General features: G+C 42.1%; 3 protein-coding genes across 6 annotated transcripts; 1 reads left to right on the forward strand and 2 right to left on the reverse strand.

The window, feature by feature from the left end:
* Nucleotides 1-40: 40 nt before the first annotated feature.
* Nucleotides 41-11,174, reverse strand: LOC309692682 (dynamin-1-like protein). 3 transcript variants are annotated; one of them, XM_082511407.1, is made up of 19 exons: nt 10,936-11,174; nt 9,906-10,044; nt 9,392-9,438; nt 9,236-9,307; nt 8,005-8,091; nt 7,485-7,647; nt 7,247-7,367; nt 6,780-6,911; nt 5,389-5,595; nt 5,048-5,168; nt 4,737-4,892; nt 4,567-4,656; nt 4,372-4,464; nt 3,781-3,834; nt 3,393-3,473; nt 2,420-2,551; nt 2,212-2,321; nt 969-1,128; nt 41-886 (listed from the first exon to the last, which is right to left on the reverse strand). In XM_082511407.1, the coding sequence occupies exons 1-19, from the start codon at nt 11,035-11,037 to the stop codon at nt 830-832; spliced, it is 2,124 nt and encodes a 707-aa protein (XP_082367533.1). In that variant the 5' UTR covers nt 11,038-11,174; the 3' UTR covers nt 41-829. The 3 variants fall into 3 exon arrangements, with proteins under 3 accessions (XP_082367533.1, XP_082367532.1, XP_082367534.1); XM_082511406.1 differs by having other exon boundaries at nt 9,903-10,044; XM_082511408.1 differs by lacking the exon at nt 3,393-3,473 and having other exon boundaries at nt 9,903-10,044.
* Nucleotides 11,175-11,286: 112 nt separating this feature from the next.
* Nucleotides 11,287-13,885, forward strand: stmp1 (short transmembrane mitochondrial protein 1). The gene is made up of 3 exons (XM_082511417.1): nt 11,287-11,428; nt 12,292-12,345; nt 13,356-13,885. Exons 1-3 carry the CDS (start codon nt 11,414-11,416, stop codon nt 13,425-13,427), a joined length of 141 nt encoding a protein of 46 aa, XP_082367543.1. The 5' UTR covers nt 11,287-11,413; the 3' UTR covers nt 13,428-13,885.
* On the reverse strand, nt 13,808-14,580 carry smkr1 (small lysine rich protein 1). Of its 2 annotated transcripts, XM_082511415.1 has the most exons (3): nt 14,468-14,580; nt 14,326-14,370; nt 13,808-14,250 (listed from the first exon to the last, which is right to left on the reverse strand). In XM_082511415.1, the coding sequence occupies exons 2-3, from the start codon at nt 14,326-14,328 to the stop codon at nt 14,005-14,007; spliced, it is 249 nt and encodes an 82-aa protein (XP_082367541.1). In that variant the 5' UTR covers nt 14,329-14,370; nt 14,468-14,580; the 3' UTR covers nt 13,808-14,004. The 2 variants fall into 2 exon arrangements, with proteins under 2 accessions (XP_082367541.1, XP_082367542.1); XM_082511416.1 differs by lacking the exon at nt 14,468-14,580 and having other exon boundaries at nt 14,326-14,456.
* Nucleotides 14,581-14,600: the final 20 nt, after the last annotated feature.

The raw sequence follows: 14,600 nt of genomic DNA on the forward strand, positions 1-14,600 counted from the left end.
AATCCTCACTCTTTGCACATATGAATTCAAACCAATTAACTGGCAGTAAAATACCACTTTTTATTTATTTTTTTTCTTTTGGGAACCACACACAGAACCACAGTGCACCATGAATTTTCTTTACACATAGGCAGCGATATGTAAACTTAATTAAATGACGTCCTGCTACAGTGCTCTGGAAATTATCCACACATTTAAATAACACAGTAATAAATAAAGACTCTGATGGCAATACAGTGTCAGGTTAATGGACTTGCTTTACAGTACAGTGCAGTTATAATAGTGCAAAGATTAAGATGGAGGTTTGATGGTTTCGGACATGTGACAGCTACTCTTAAATGAAAAGGCTGCGAATTAGGAGCTGAATATTTTAAATACATTACTTTTCTTTTTTTGAGTTTATAACTTGGAACCAAAATATTAAATGCTTTGCTGAGTTGCCAAAAAATGGATTCAAAAACTTTGATTTCAGCATCGCACAAATGTCCATCTCCATACTGGTTAACCACACTTTGGCGAAAACGAAAAGTGCACTGCCTTTAGCGGCACTCTCAGTTCCTCCTGGAGTCGTGGGTGGCGACATTTTACCGTTAGCAAACAGAGGCAGTGCATTTTCACATGCTCCAGACAACACTACACTTTTTTAGTGAACAACACGAGTTTCGCTCCTTTCAAGTAGCTCTGTACACCGAAGCAGAGATCAGAATATTTTCATGGTAGCAAATCTAAAACTTCAAGTTCAGACATGATGAATGAGTGGAGCATCGGTCCTTTGGGTGTGACGAGGAGGTAACAGCCTGGGATGCGTTTTTTTTTCCCCCCCTCTCCTTCACCACAGATGTGTTTCCCTGATCTCTGCTATCACCTGACTGGCCCTCTGCAACGCCTGTGGACAAATGTGAACAAGTATTGAAGCGACTGTACACTGGAGAAAACTTGAGCACTGCTCAAACGTAGGAACCTGTTACCTGTAGCATGTCAGCGGCTTCCTTACGCCGCTGGGCCATGTCTTCAGACTCGGTCAGCAGGTCGTTGAGGAGGCCAGATTTATACAGCTGGCCAACGAGCTCGCTCTGGAGGCTGTCCTTCACATGGTTGACCAGGAAGTGCATCACTGCCTTTGGCACGCTGCCGCAGAGAGAGAAAGAGGAAACAGACCGAACAGATGGTTGAGAACAAGGCGGCAAGATGGCCCGGCGATGGCGTCGTTTCCCCAGACGGAGGTGGCTCGACTTTGAACCGCCAGGTGGCCATGCCTGTCCGAGGACTGAGCTGTTTAAGCAGGAGCTAAATATGATGGATTTAATCTTCCTGAGCTTTAAAGGGCACTTTCTGCTCCCAAGAGGAAAGGGAGGCATTTTAAAGGACGGTGTTTACATGTCCTGTAGTGTCGGTCGCTGTGCTTTCCAAATTTCCACTGTGTCTACTGAAATTAATGTGTAGAAACAGGCCGCCAATACAGACGTCACATAAAAACATTAGCAAAACACTTCTTTCTTAAAATTCTCACAGCTGCTCAAGTTTGGTGTGTGCAAAGGCGTATGATTTACATAGTTTTCATCCTCATAAACCATTCAGTGACCCCCACCTTGTGCCCTGTGGACGGGGGTGCGTTTACAGCCTGATCCCAGAGATTAGAATTTTTTCATCACATGATGACAGTAATCACTCAGAACAACTGATTTGTAGCGACCTTTCCCTCCTAGGGACAAAGCATGCACAAAATCAGCAGAACCACCGGATCACCTCAGTATAGTGGGGGAACCGCAATTTCCCATCACCAATGTCTGTATATAATTTCTTTTTTTCTTTTTAAAGGCTCATTAGTTTTCTAGAAGTGAATGTATAAATTTTACTCAGACAAGACTTTTTTTAAATCCGTTTACTGGACTATTCACAAACAGATTACTGCTCATTTGGCGCACTACTGAGCATTTAAAGAGGCAGAGATATTATATGTGAGAGATTTAGTGAAAATAAGGTACAGTGCCTCTGGTTGCTAATAAAAATGATCCAACAAAGCGGCTCGCTGATGCATTTTAAATTCTGATTTCTGGACAACAATGGCGCTCGAGCAGACAAGGGGAATACTAGAAATGAGGCTTCAGCTGCACACACTGTGTTAGCAGATCTATCTTAGTGTTGGTTTTTGGTCTCTTTATGTAGGATTTGATGGCAATAAACAAAAGAGGAGCAGGTGGGAGGGCCTACCTGTCCTGGATGTTCTTGCGGACGATGAGGAAGTAAGACTTGATGAGGCGCTCGATGACCTCACAGTCCCGCTGCTCGCGTGACGACAGCTTCCTGGCAACAGGCACAGGCTGCAAAAGGGAAGAAAGAAGGGAAGGCTAGTGTTTTAATCCCTCAATAGACTGTCATGTTTAATACGAGCCACGCTGGAAGGCCAGTGTTAAGTTACCACATCTAGTAGGTTGACCGCTCCTTTAAGTGGGCTTCCGGGTCCTGAGCCTGGGGCTTCCTCCCCTTTCTTCAGCATGCCCCTCCAGCTTCCTGTGCCGTCCTGCTCCCCCTGAATCCCTGCAGGTGGGGCCTGGGAAAAAAAAAAAAAAAAGAATGATAAAAATGCTTTTCCACTATCTAGAACCCTTAATATCATTACAGTATGACATTTGCAGAAAGTGATGGTTAAAGTAGGACTCATATGCACTGCTAACACAAAACAGGCATGTTAAAAAAAAAGAGACCGGATTAATCAAATTAAAGTTTATGTCTTTGTGCTGTTAATGAACAAGTTAGAGAGAAAACATGACAAAAGCCATGCCAAATGTTAACTTCAGACATCAATGGCAACACTATCAAAGCAGGTTAGCATGCTTATTAAGATTAAAAACAAAGCACACCTAAGGGGGATGCTTGGAAAAAGTGAAGCAATTTCAACACTGCTACAATTAAGATGAAGGGGGAACCCAGCCACGTCACAAACTAAGTAAGAGGAAAAGTCAAGGGGTCACCAAAGTCAGCACGCTTTATTCCCTGAGGAACATGAACTGTTAGCATAGCTTACAGAAAAAGAAAAAGAAAAGAAAGGAGGATTAATTAGATGGTACGCAGAGGTAGGATTATTCTCTACCTCAAAATGTCTGGAATCTAAAAACAAAAGACTGCACATACAGTATTAAGAGGTTAGAAAGGGAAAGAGAAAGAAATCTTTTTTTTTTCTGTTAGACAAACTTTGGGTTCAACAGACTTCAGGGAACACAATAGTTGTCAGTGCAAGTCCACACAGGCTGAGGGAAAGCAAAATAAGAGCACGCCATTAGCAGACAAAGATCAGAGTGCATGCCAGCAGACCATGCCCATCATCCATCCATCGCTACCAGCAGCCCCGCAGCCAGCCAGGCACAGAGCCAGCAGGCTGCATGTGTGCCCACCTTGGCACCGTCCATCTCTGCTCCAGATGCAGGGGGCTCGCCAGACACCGCAGTTGGGCCGGCCGGGCCTTTGCCAACAGACTAGCATGAATACGAGAGCAGGAATGGGGGAGAGGAAGGAAAAAGAAAGCACTGAGAAGAAATGTGGAAAGACAGAAGAAAAGGAGGCTGGCTGTCGTAAGCTGAGGCAAGAGGAGAGAAGAGATGTGGGATAAAATTCCTTGATGGAAACTATCCGAAGCATTTGCTTCACGGATCATCATTCAGCAGTGCTCCGAGTGATTAACGCCACACAAGTCTCCTTTATACTGGGACTCTGCAGCCTGCGACCAAATGTTACAACACATGAGCTACGGTTATATTTGACAACACAGTCGCTCTCTTTTACCTTATCCCTGGGAACTGCAGCGGGCATCTCCCTCATCCTGTTTCTCCTTTGCTCCTAGAAACATACAAAAACACACGTCTGAACAGTTGATGGTTTTTGACACTTCTTAGAAAGAAAAAAAAAATATGGAAAATAATTTACTGGCAAGAAGATTAGAGAAAAAAAAAAAAAAAAGGGGGGTTCGGTCTGAAACCAACCACTTTGCTCATTTCAAACACATTTCATCATGTAGCACTGTTAGTTATTCTGTTTATAATATAAATAATTTAATAGACATGAAGGAAAAACTCAAATGACTAAATTAGAAAAACATATTTACCAAAGTTCACAAAGAGTCATATTGAAAACACAAGTGACCAGTATTCAAAACCCTGTGCATGAAATTATTTGGGTAATAAGTGAGTTTTGAACAGAGCTGGATCACCCGATCCTGCTCTATATCACTTGAACTAAAATGCAATTAAATATCACCAACAGGGGTTCAGTGTAATCAGTTGCTTCTTAATTTCCAAATACTGCCTCCATCATTTTGCTTCCATGCACTTTATTTTCTATATCTAATGTGTTTATTGTTTCCACGTGAGTACGAACCTCTATGTTGTTATTCATGACCCCACATGCGTCTGCAAAGTCCGGGTGTTTGGTGTTGATATAGGCCAGCTCGATTGCAACCAAGTTGTGAACCTGCGGCGAGAATAAAACAGCTTAAAGTGGTTGTACTTGCCGCTAAAACCCAGCCGCAGGAGATAAATGCACACGTGCAAAGAGAAGTGAAGGCGCCGGTACCATCTCGTTGGTGATGGGCAGTCTCTTTCTCAGGAGGGAGGTGACCACTTCTACGATGGCCTCGTGCAGCTTAGGGAATCTCTGCAGCTCCTGCGGGGTGAAGCGGCACGAACGTTAATGATTGCACGCGAGCAAAGGCGAGCTGAGTGCACGCCGGGCCTGTTAGCTACCTGTGTGCTGTAGTTGCTGCAGTGCTGGATGATCCTCTGCATCTCCTCGTGGACCAGCTCCACGCAGCGCAGACTGGGTTCCTCCAGGCGTTTCACCTGCTTCTTTACCAGCAGCTCGAAGGAAACCTCTGGCACGAACAGGGAAGGTCGAGGGCCCTATTGCGGGGAGGCAGGGGAGGAAGTGCTGAACAGATAAGTTGTATGACAGATAAAGTGTTTTTCATCATGTTTTACAACAGACTACTGAACGCAGGTGTGAGAGGACAAGCTGCAGTGATGCTAATGACATCATGCGACAGCTGACGACTCACTGTGGCGTTCCTTATGGCCGTTAGGATATCTATGGTGCTCAGTCCCCCCAGAGGATCCACAGACTCCAGCGTCCTACCGAAGGTCTCGTGGAATATGTAACAAATTCTGGCTCCACCGCACCTGAAAAATAGCAGCGGGGGGATATTAGCTGTGATGTGAACCCCATGGCCTCCGCTCCTGTCAGCTCTTCCCTCGCAGAGGCTGTGCGTGCCTCAACTTACAATTTGGATCATATTAAATGATGAAACCAATGCAGCTGTTTTGCTCATTTCTCCCTGCACCGGATCAACAGCGTCACCATGTGGCAGGTCGGAGGAGTGGCACAGAGACTACTACTCACAGCTCTGCCGTCTCGATGTATTTGGCCGTGCCCTCGATGGTGTTGCAGTACTCTGTGGCAAACTTGGTGATGAGCTGGAGCAAGGTGGCACTTTGGTCCTCCACAGGTTCCCCGTAGCTGCTGAGCAGGGACTGGTACTGTGCTGCCAGGACGTTGATCCGTGTCTTCAGCTCAGGGAGACAGTCTCGAATGTGATGCATCAGTAGCCTGATATTACAACAGCAAAGGGCAGAGCATTACCTTTTCTAGGACGGACAATAGCAACATGCGCTGATGCCTGTAATTAATGCCAGGGCTGCTCCATATCTATGCAGACAGCATCTTCACAGAGGAAGCACTACTTGGGCATTTTCTAGTATATATGACAATGATCACATTCTGCAAACAAACGCAAACTAATCACTGGTGTTAACAAACAAAAAGCCTCATCTAGCCTAAGTAACACAAAGTAAACAACACTATATACTCTTAAACGCTGCCCTTCAAACCACCATTTTTTTGTCTCTACACATTATGACCAAACATCACCCTGGTTCTGATGCCATTAATTGAGGATTCAAGTCAATGGTCTAACTCCAGAGTACATCAGTAGTGAATCTACAGATGCCGCCTCATATCCAGGGACATACTCAGAGGGAGAGACACGAGGAGGCTCTCACCCTCTATAAATCTGAAAATCACATTTCAATACACAGGTAAATAAAAACAATCTCCATCTGCAATATTAAAGTGATATACACATTAATACATCACTATTATCCAGTAATATAACCTAAATGATTCTGACAAGGCTCTGTCTGCATATTAGTAGTTTAATTTTAGGTCTGCAAGGCATCTTATGTAACACTAAGAACTGTGTGTTTGCCATTTTGGGTCTGACGCTGTGGAACACTCTCCCCCTGGAGCCTGGGAGTCTTCTGGGTGTTTTAAGTATCACCTGAAGCCCTGGAACTTTTGTGCTGGAGGTACACATTTTTAATTTGCAATGACTTTAACTGTCTTTGCATTTTAATCTGTGTTTCCTTTTGTAATTTGGTCTTTACTTCTTTCTACATTCATGTGAAGTAACATGTGTAATATATAAGCAGCCCACTGCTTCTGTCAGTCTATGTAATAAAGCTACTTTTAAATTACCCCAAGCATCATTTACACTTCTTGTTTTTATTTTTAGAACTAATTTTCATATGGCCACATACAGGACAGCATAAACACAGGCCCGAGAACAGAATCATCTCCAATAGGCCAATATCAGCCAACAGATACATCATCTGGGCTCTACTTCACCAACTAGCTTTTGAATGGTGCTCGATAAAGAAAATGCAACTTTCTATCATCGTCTCAGTGTGATTTAGACATTAAAGTCTAAATCATCAGGGTGCCGTTACTTTTACCTGTTTAGGGTTCTGGCCAGGTACTTGGTTCCATTTCTGTTGGCAAGTGATGGATATTTCTTCTGCAGGAAAGCGTGTTCATCACGAATTGCATCAGCCACAGACTTTTTATTGTTGATGTCCAGCTGGCTCCTAAAAGTTCAAACGTACCAAAAAAAGAAAAAGGAAAAAACAAAACAAAACAGACATTTACGAGAAAAGGTCTGTTTTACGGTACTTTCTCGTATTTTTCCCAGAAGTCTAATGGTGATTGATGTGCACAAAGACTGAAACGTTTTTATTAAATCTTCCCCCTCGATGGCACGACAGTGATAAAGGAAAACAAACAATAGATCCTGACATTAGCCTTTACTAGGAGCATTAAAAATTGATGTGGCACTCCTCTCTCGACATCTCCACTGAGCTATTCATCTCTGATATGAAATCATACTCATTATGAGTAGCGGTTTGTGTGATGTTTGTGAGACCTGTTGACTACTCCGATTATGCCGAGTTTGACAGGGATCACTCTGCCCAGCAGTACATCCATAGCGTCGGTACCAGCGTCCATCAGGTCCAGCTTGGTCACCACAGCCAATGTCCTCCTGCCTGATGAATTACAGTCATTCGCAAAGGGCACCATAACCCACTGCCACTAGATTACACCTTTAAAATACTCCTTATTTTACTAGTTTTAGAACATGGCTCCCATTTGGTTTTTCTTACCATCTGGGTCGACTTCCCGGGCCACCTTGAGGGCCTCCGAGGTAGCCATGTCTGTGTTAGCCGCCGTGACAGCCAGGATAATGCAGTTGGGGTTAGAGATGTGCTTCAGGATTAAATCTCTTATCTGAATCTCGATGTCCTTAGGCTGATCACCCACAGGCACCTGAAAGGAGCAATTCCAATTACAAGCAAAGACACAGCACCCGTTGTTTTGAGTCAGACAACAAAGTAGGAACCAACTAATGAGGCTAGAATCAAAGCCTGGATACCCTGAGGCTTTCATAGCACACGGTTGAAAAACATTAATTCCCAGCCATCTACAAATATGAAATACACAAAAGCATTGACCAGATGGAGAAATGAACATTGCTGACCAGGCTTATAAGGTAAAGCTTTTTTTAAGGCATTTTAGTGCTCTTTAATGAATAAAACTTTTAAGAAAGGAGGTGTTGTACAATTAATTTCCCTTGGGGTGCACGATGATCAAAGACTTGTCTTGGGGAGCTGGAGCAAATGTTACCTTAGTGATTCCTGGCAGATCAACCAGTGTGAGGTTAACGACATGAGGAGAGAAAATCTTCAGATGAATGGGTTCATCGCTGATTCCCTGCAGAGGGACAAGAAAAGAGGAAAGTGGAGAGTGGATTTAATAGCTTAGTAACTTAGAACTGGGGGGGTCACTGACCCTCTAGAGTCACTGACCTAAACCAGAGTTACACTTTCACTTGCCATTTTCAAAGCATTTAGTTTAAAAGTTGTGCTGCAGCTGGATTATTTTAATTCTCTGTTTTTATTACTGTATGTACGGCCTGCTAACTATCTTTGCATCAACGCCAGTAAGACAAAGGAGCTGGAGATTGACTTCAGCAAGAAGCCACCAGTGAACATCCAGGGTTTGGACATTGAAACGGTGGAGGAGTACAAATACCTGGAAGTTCACCTCAATAACAAACTGGACTGGTCCACGAACACAAATGACGACTTAGACCCTTATTGTAGGGTCTAAGTCGTCTCCACCTGCTACGGTGGCTGAGATCCTTCGGGTGAACAGGACACTCCTAAGGATGTTTTACGACACTGTGGTAGCGTCTGCTATCTTTTATCCTGTGGTCTGCTGGAGTGATGGAATGGCAGAGAGGGACAGGGGGAAACTCAACAAACTGATCAGGAGGGCCAGCTCTGTCCTGGACTGTCCGCTGGAGTCCATCGAGCAGGTTGGGGAGTAGAGGATCTTGTCTAAGCTATAATCCATCATGGACAACACCTCCCACCCCCTGCATGAGACCGTACGAGCACTGAGCAGCTCGTTCAACAGTAGACTTTTTACACCCACAGTGTAGGAAGGAGCGCTACCGCAGGTCATTCTTACCAGCAGCTGTCAGACTCTATAACACAGTTTAACATCCTTTTGGTTATCTTGTACAGTACATTTTATTCATATCTCCGTACAATTTTTTTCTATACATTGTTACCTGTATATACAAACTTCAGTTGCTTATGTATATAGGATCACTTTGTGTCTTCCTTTTATATTTCCCGCTGCTATAAGAGCTGTGTAACACCCAAATTTCTCATCTGTGGGATAACAAAGGTTTATTCTATTCTGTTCTATTCTAACTCCTAGTTTGACTGTAGGTGGCCCACAGTTTAAAGTTGGGTTTCTGACAAGCAAAATAAGGAAGAAATATCCTATAATGATTTTATCCTCAATGACCCCACGGGCTTTAGAAAATGTTCAACCCTCATCTCACCTTATTATTCCCAGATATTCGCTCGGTTTCATTCTCAATTTCTTGCCTGATTTCATCAAAATCGGTGTAGATCTGTAAAGAAAAACCACAACAACAATATCACAACAAGTATGGCTCAGCAGACTGAATTCTTTTTAGTATCACAATAACACATACCTTATTTTTAGTGTGTAGAAATTTGCCCCACTCTTCAGTGTCTCTGCCTGTGAACCAGAATAAAAACATTCTTAAAGCAGGTCGACACAGGTGCTGGCTATTAAAGAAGCTACTCTGCGCGGGAGCCTGAGCGTGATGGCGGTTAATGCGAGGACTGATGCCTGGTGACATTTACTGGTGTGGTGAATAAAAGCAGCTGGAATCACAGGTAGTGCTTTTGAGGAGGAGGAGGGGGTAGAGCTAAGAAGGTGATGTAGGTTACTAAACATTAAGACACCTGTACAATGCACCTCCTTGAAGTACAGTGCTTTTCACACCATGACATCTGCAAGTTGTTTGAAAGACAGTGATAGAGACAGGATTTTAAAACTGGGGCAGGGAATCTTTCACACAGGATACTAAAGATTACAAGGATGTGTGTGTGTGTGTGTGTGTGTGTGTGTGTGTTGTATTAAAAAAAAGAAAAGAAGTTTAAAGACCAAAAAGGGTTATTACAGTTCATAGTACATACCACCTTCATCATGTTTCCTTGTGTCTCCAGGATCCACGTGGACTAGCTGGAGGATTAGAGGTCTCCTGGTTACAATGCCAGTCCCACGGGGCAGCAAGTCCCTGCCCACCAGGCTCTCCAACACAGAGCTCTTTCCACTACTCTGCAGGCAGAAGTGCATCAAAAAAAAGATATGAGTTAAAGCACCAGAGAGTTGGCTTGTTATAGTTCAGTTTTATTGTTTAAAGGGGACCTATTATGCCCTTTTCCAACCCCATTTTTAAATTCTTGGTAGCTTTACAGCTTTACATCATTCACAATTTATCCTTATTTAGCCTATACAGGGCCTTAATGTAGCTCTTCAGTTCATCTACTGTCTGAAACAAGCAGTTTTAGCTCCCCTCTCTTTAAGGCCAATCTCCTGACTGGCTGCACCTTGCAAACAAAAGATTTGAATATCAGGTCAGTGAGGCAGCAGGAAATGGAGCATTTAACCAGGAAATTTGGTTCATCCAGTCTACCTGTACATACAACCTTGTTATTTGGAACTTCCTCTTTTAGCACAAGCTTGTATGTAGTAGCAGCTTATAATCGGTAAGAATGTTTACTTTTAGTTCATTCTTTGATAGCTTAGGTGTCTTTTTTTAGTTATTTGTGATGGGTAAGATTTACGAATTTCAAACACATATGGAACCAGGGGTTTAAAATATTTTTTTTAGCAAACTACCTCTACCTCTTCCTCGGGCTATGTCCTAGTTTTAGTCTACAGAAGCTAGATGAGGATGTGGAGATAATTAATGGTGATCAAAATAGACTTAATTGCTCTCGTTAGGTCAGACTCTGCGTATCTGTTTATTAGCTGTCAAAAAGAAGAAGTGACAATTTAGCAGAACTCCCAGACACGGCCTTTGCGTCATTTTGATATGCGAATCGGTATCACGGTGCAGTAAATGCTACTCTCTTAGTCCTCCTACATACATGTATATCATTAAAACAAGGTTATCTGGCTAGCATGACAGCCTGCTGAGCAAAATGCACCCAGTCAGCCTTTTACCTGAGTCCCCACTACTGCAATCTGCGGCAGCTGGATAATATCCGCCCCTACTGTGTTGAACACATCCTGGAGCTTGTTTATGACGGGTATAAGAGCCTCCATGCTCGTGAATGCTGAATTAACCTAATAAACCCGTATTTCTTCCGTGATGGAGCCAAAGTCATTCAATGTCCCTCCGACACCACCATTGCAACAACACCCACCAGACGGCTGAGAGATTTTGTGGGGTGCTGGGAGTTGTAGTTCTCCAATGTTCGAAAACGTATGGCTCAGGATAAGGAAAAGACTACATCATATAGACGCTGAAAATGACGCCACAATTAGTTGTCTTGCGCATGCGTAGACGTTTTGTTGATAAAAAGCTAGCTTCATTCGCCAAGAAACTCGGCTACTTCCCCCCCTCCTAACTTTGACCTGCCTGCATGCTTTTGTACCATTGAGTTAGTTTGCTTACCTCTAGTGTCTTCAGTATTTCATCATGCTGCAGTTCCTGGTAAGTTTTATATTTGTATTATTTTCCTTAAAAGTTGACGTCTGTTGCGAAGCTAGCCGAGTTAAAAATGTTAGCATTATGCTAACCGTGCAGCTAGTGCTGCTAGTTTGGATTGAAATTGAAACTGAGTTTCATGATTAGGAATAAATGTCACTGTCAACCACCACAAAGAATCTATCCATCTATCCATCCATCCCATGGTAGTTGTCAGTGCAAGTCAAATCCACTTTATTAATTTATCATCAAGAAGTGTAAACTTTGAAGTTTGCCAGATTTCTGCTCTAGAGCATTCACAATGCCACAATCATCCAGCAAAATCACCCAAGGTCAGACCGTGCAGTGCTTAGAGAAACTGGAATTACTCAGGGGAGGGCTGATGATCTGGGCTTGTTTTGCAGCCACAGTACCTGGAAGCGTGAAGTCATTGAGTACGTGAACTCCTCTCTAAAGTAGTCTATAGTGAAGGGTGAGGCCATCGTTCCGACATCTCATCCTCGGCCAAAATTGTGTTATTTAACAAGGCAATGATCCCGATTACAGTAGCGAATCTACAACAGAATTACTCAATGTGATGAAATGGCCCAGTTAAAGTCTAGCCTGATTAAAATGCGGTGATGGTACCTTAAGAGAGCTGTGAACAAACGATTGTCAGCAAACTTCAATAAAGTGAAGCAACGCTGTGACGAGGAGTGGGCTAAAATTCCTCTACAACGATGTGACAGACTGATAAAGTAATACAGAATACAAGGCTATTGAATGGGGTGTGCTTAGTTTTTCACAGAACGTTGTGGAATCCTGTGAAATTGTTGTTGTTTTTTTCACACTAGTTTAAAGGGTTTTAATGAACTTTGTTTTTCTTCCAGGCTGGCTTCACCTTGGGAAATGTTGTGGGGATGTATCTCGCTCAGAACTATGAAGTAAGTGTGTTTTGTGACTTGCAAACCTTTTTTTTTTTTTTCCAATGATTTAGTGAAAATGTCACTTTAACCCATGTGCTCCACTAACCCCAAACCAAAACGTATCTGGTGTGAATAGATGCTGGCTGGAGCCTTTTATTCCTTCAGTGACTGATGTGTGAAACTGCAGTTTTGTAAGGTCGTTGCCTTTATCTATGTATAGAAACGCATCCTGACTGAGCTATTAAAACACAAACACGGTATATGTGCACATTTCAAGTTTTTGCATTCTTTGTGTTTCTTGAATGTCTTTTTTGAACAACCAGAACATCTCAGTTGGATTATGATCTGGACTCTGGTTGGTTTACTTGTGGGATTTGGGTTATTGTCTCTACACTTTTTTTTTTTTCTTTTTTTTTTTCTGAATTTTCTTGATACAATTTTAAATTTATTGTTCCCTAAAAGCAGCTTTAAACCATGTTGTTCCCTTCAGTGTGTTGGTGTGCAGTGCAAGTTGTGCAATATTTCAAAGATTTCCATCATTACCATTCCTTGTTGTAAATGGTCCGTATTTAATTGTCTGTAACCAGACTTTGAATGTCTTTATTTACATCTACAATCTGTCAAGTTCAATTTCTATAGTACATTTTAAATGACCTCAATTGATCAAAATGACCAAGGTGCTGTAAAAGTTATGACTTGAGATGATCGTAACACATTTTCTGAGTAATCTTTGTTGTTCCAAAGGGTTCAAATATTTTCTTGCAACTGCATGTTCAGTGCCACTTTCTGCAGTCCTGGCTGTATCTATTATTTCCCACCTTTGTAAGATGGCTACAATAGATATTTAAGTTTGAAGCTTACAGCAAAAATCTGAATGTTGTATTTTTATTTTTTTTTTATGAAAAATGTACTTTAGATCAGTTAATTTACACTACATTAGTTTTAGTTTGGTGCCTCTAACAAACCACAACCTATACATTTCTCAGACTTTATTACTGGTAGTTGTAATTTGTATCTTTCTCCTCTAGGTGCCCAACATAGCCAAGAAAATCGAAGCTTTTAAGAAAGATGTGGAAGCCAAGAAGAAGCCCCCAGAGTGAGCAAAGTGGGACCGTGTTGCAAGCAAGAATGGACATCCTCTGCAGAGAAACTATTTATTTTAAAGGCTTATTTTGATGTCATGGTTGTACACTTGATAAGAGTTGACCATGTTACATGTATATGAAAATATAAGCCATGCCTGGAACAGTGTTTGTTTCTTCCTTTAGTTTTAGAAGCATACTCTTTGTAAACTGTTTTCTAAGGTAAATAGTGCAAAGACTGGATTTAAAGAATATTACAAAAAAACTAATGGGATCATTTTAATTCCAGTTTCATGGTACTGCTGGTTGACCATTTTTGTTATGCACTCAAGCTATTCAATATGTCCACAGATTTTAGAGTTAAAGTTAATAAAGATTTTCCTTCACACACCTCACAATAACTGCCAAAGTTTTTATTGTTGTTGTACAAACATCATTCTGAACCACACAATAAAGTTGAATATAGTGAAGTCTCATGCAGTTTTACTAGAATTAATTATTTACTGCCTCAAACACTCAAACTGTCATCTCAAATCCATCCAGTAGGTGTCACCATTGGAAGGCAGTTAAAATTCTCTTTGGCAAAATTTATGATTCAGTTTTTCTTTCGTTTTGTCCCCTTCTTTTTCTTCTTTGAATTTGGCCACCCAAATCCTCTGAACTCCAGGCAGTCTGCTGCATTGTGAGCAATGTAGTAGATATTCTCCATGGCTGCTGGGCTGAGGATGTCCACCTCAGTTGTGGTGACTTTGGCACTACATGAGGACCTCTTTTTAGGAGTCTTTGGGCTCATAGTCTTCTTGGCTGACTTGGAACTGTGGGATCTTGATTTCCTGGTGGGCTTTGGAGAAAATACGTGGTTTAATCACTCATCTATAAATATGTCTTTTTTTCTTTTTTTTTTTTTTTACTTTACCATAGCGAATGTCAATCTTGCTTCAGTAAGTGATCAGATTTTCATCTGTAAAACAAGAAATCAGGTTTTTCTCTGCCAAAAAAGATTTAAAGTTTTTAGGACAAAGTGCCTAAAATGATAATAAAATACAATCATTTCATACCAGCTCTCGCCTTGGCACTTTAAGTGGCACTCGAATGGCTTCAGCGGTGACAGTGATACCCCATCTGTTTACATCCTGTTGTCGTAGAAACAGACTGGACTTGCTCATGTATGAAGGGGGTTGGCCTTCCACC

Source organism: Aulonocara stuartgranti (genome assembly GCF_965226115.1).
Source record: "Aulonocara stuartgranti genome assembly, chromosome: 17".
NCBI lineage: Eukaryota > Metazoa > Chordata > Actinopteri > Cichliformes > Cichlidae > Aulonocara > Aulonocara stuartgranti.